At 42.8% G+C, this 960-nt stretch overlaps 1 protein-coding gene across 1 annotated transcript in view; it reads left to right on the top strand.

Moving 5' to 3' along the window:
- Cfap43 (cilia and flagella associated protein 43) overlaps nucleotides 1-960 on the top strand; it is an 85,397-nt gene that overhangs the window by 66,005 nt on the left and 18,432 nt on the right. Inside the window, exons 25-26 of the mRNA XM_028776358.1 lie at nucleotides 210-299; nucleotides 524-604. Of these exons, the coding sequence (XP_028632191.1) occupies nucleotides 210-299; nucleotides 524-604 (171 nt within the window). The remainder of the gene's footprint in view (nucleotides 1-209; nucleotides 300-523; nucleotides 605-960) is intronic.

The following is a 960-nucleotide window of genomic DNA, read 5'->3' as shown; positions in this document are numbered from 1 at the left end:
ATAGTACTTGAAAATTAATAGATAAGTTCTTCCAGCACTCTCATCGTAGACCTTATCTTCATCCTACATTAAGAAACTAGTTGAAAATCTGGAATGTTCCCTTTAACCCCCTTAATACCATTTAACTTCCCCCCAGAGTATGGAAGGAAAATTTGGCTTGATTTTTTTTTTTTAAGAAACTCAGCAGGAAACTCTACTTTCTCTTTCAGATTTCATTTAAAAAATACATTCCTCCATGGCAAAAAGGCAAAGCAGAATTGCTCGCATCCCATGAACTAGAGCGATTGCAACAAGCACGGGTATGTGGTTTTACTGAAATCATACCTAAAACCTTTCTCCCGTAGAAACAAACCATGCATCTGCCTCAGTCCAGAGATCACTGGGATCTCAGCTGCTGTCCTTCTGTTCTTTCCCCATACCCCATCACTTCCCAAGTCCCAAAGGTAATCATTCTGATAGCAGGCCGCTGCCTGATACGTCAGCTCTGTTTCAAATGCCTTCTCTGATCCCCATTCTTTTCCAGCTCTCGAATGCAAGACAGAGAGGCCTGATGGACATGATGGGAGGTGTTCTGGAAGTCAAGAAGGAAGACATCCTAAGGATGGTGAGGTGTTTTACCATCTTTGTGGGAGAGGGAATGGGGCACAAAGAGCTCCTTAAACCCTTTTTGTTCTCTGCAGAACTCAGTTTTAGAAATTCTACAGCCCCAATATTCACTAACCTAGAAAGATACAACAGTGGGCTAATGAGAAACTTGCACTCACTATCACCAGGAGGAGGGGGGGAGGAGGAAGAGGATAAAGAGGGAAAAGAGGAGGATAAAGAGGAGGAAGAACAAAAGGAGGAGGAGGAGGAAGAGAAGGAGGAGGAAGAGTAGGAGAAGAGGAGGAAGAAGAAGAAGAAGAAGAAGAAGAAGAAGAAGAAGAAGAAGAAGAGAAGAAAAGAAGAAGGAGAAGAAGA

The sequence above is a fragment of the Grammomys surdaster genome, unplaced genomic scaffold (assembly GCF_004785775.1).
Source record: "Grammomys surdaster isolate TR1022 unplaced genomic scaffold, NIH_TR_1.0 66, whole genome shotgun sequence".
Taxonomy (NCBI): domain Eukaryota; kingdom Metazoa; phylum Chordata; class Mammalia; order Rodentia; family Muridae; genus Grammomys; species Grammomys surdaster.
This window is presented reverse-complemented; position numbering and strand designations above follow the sequence as displayed.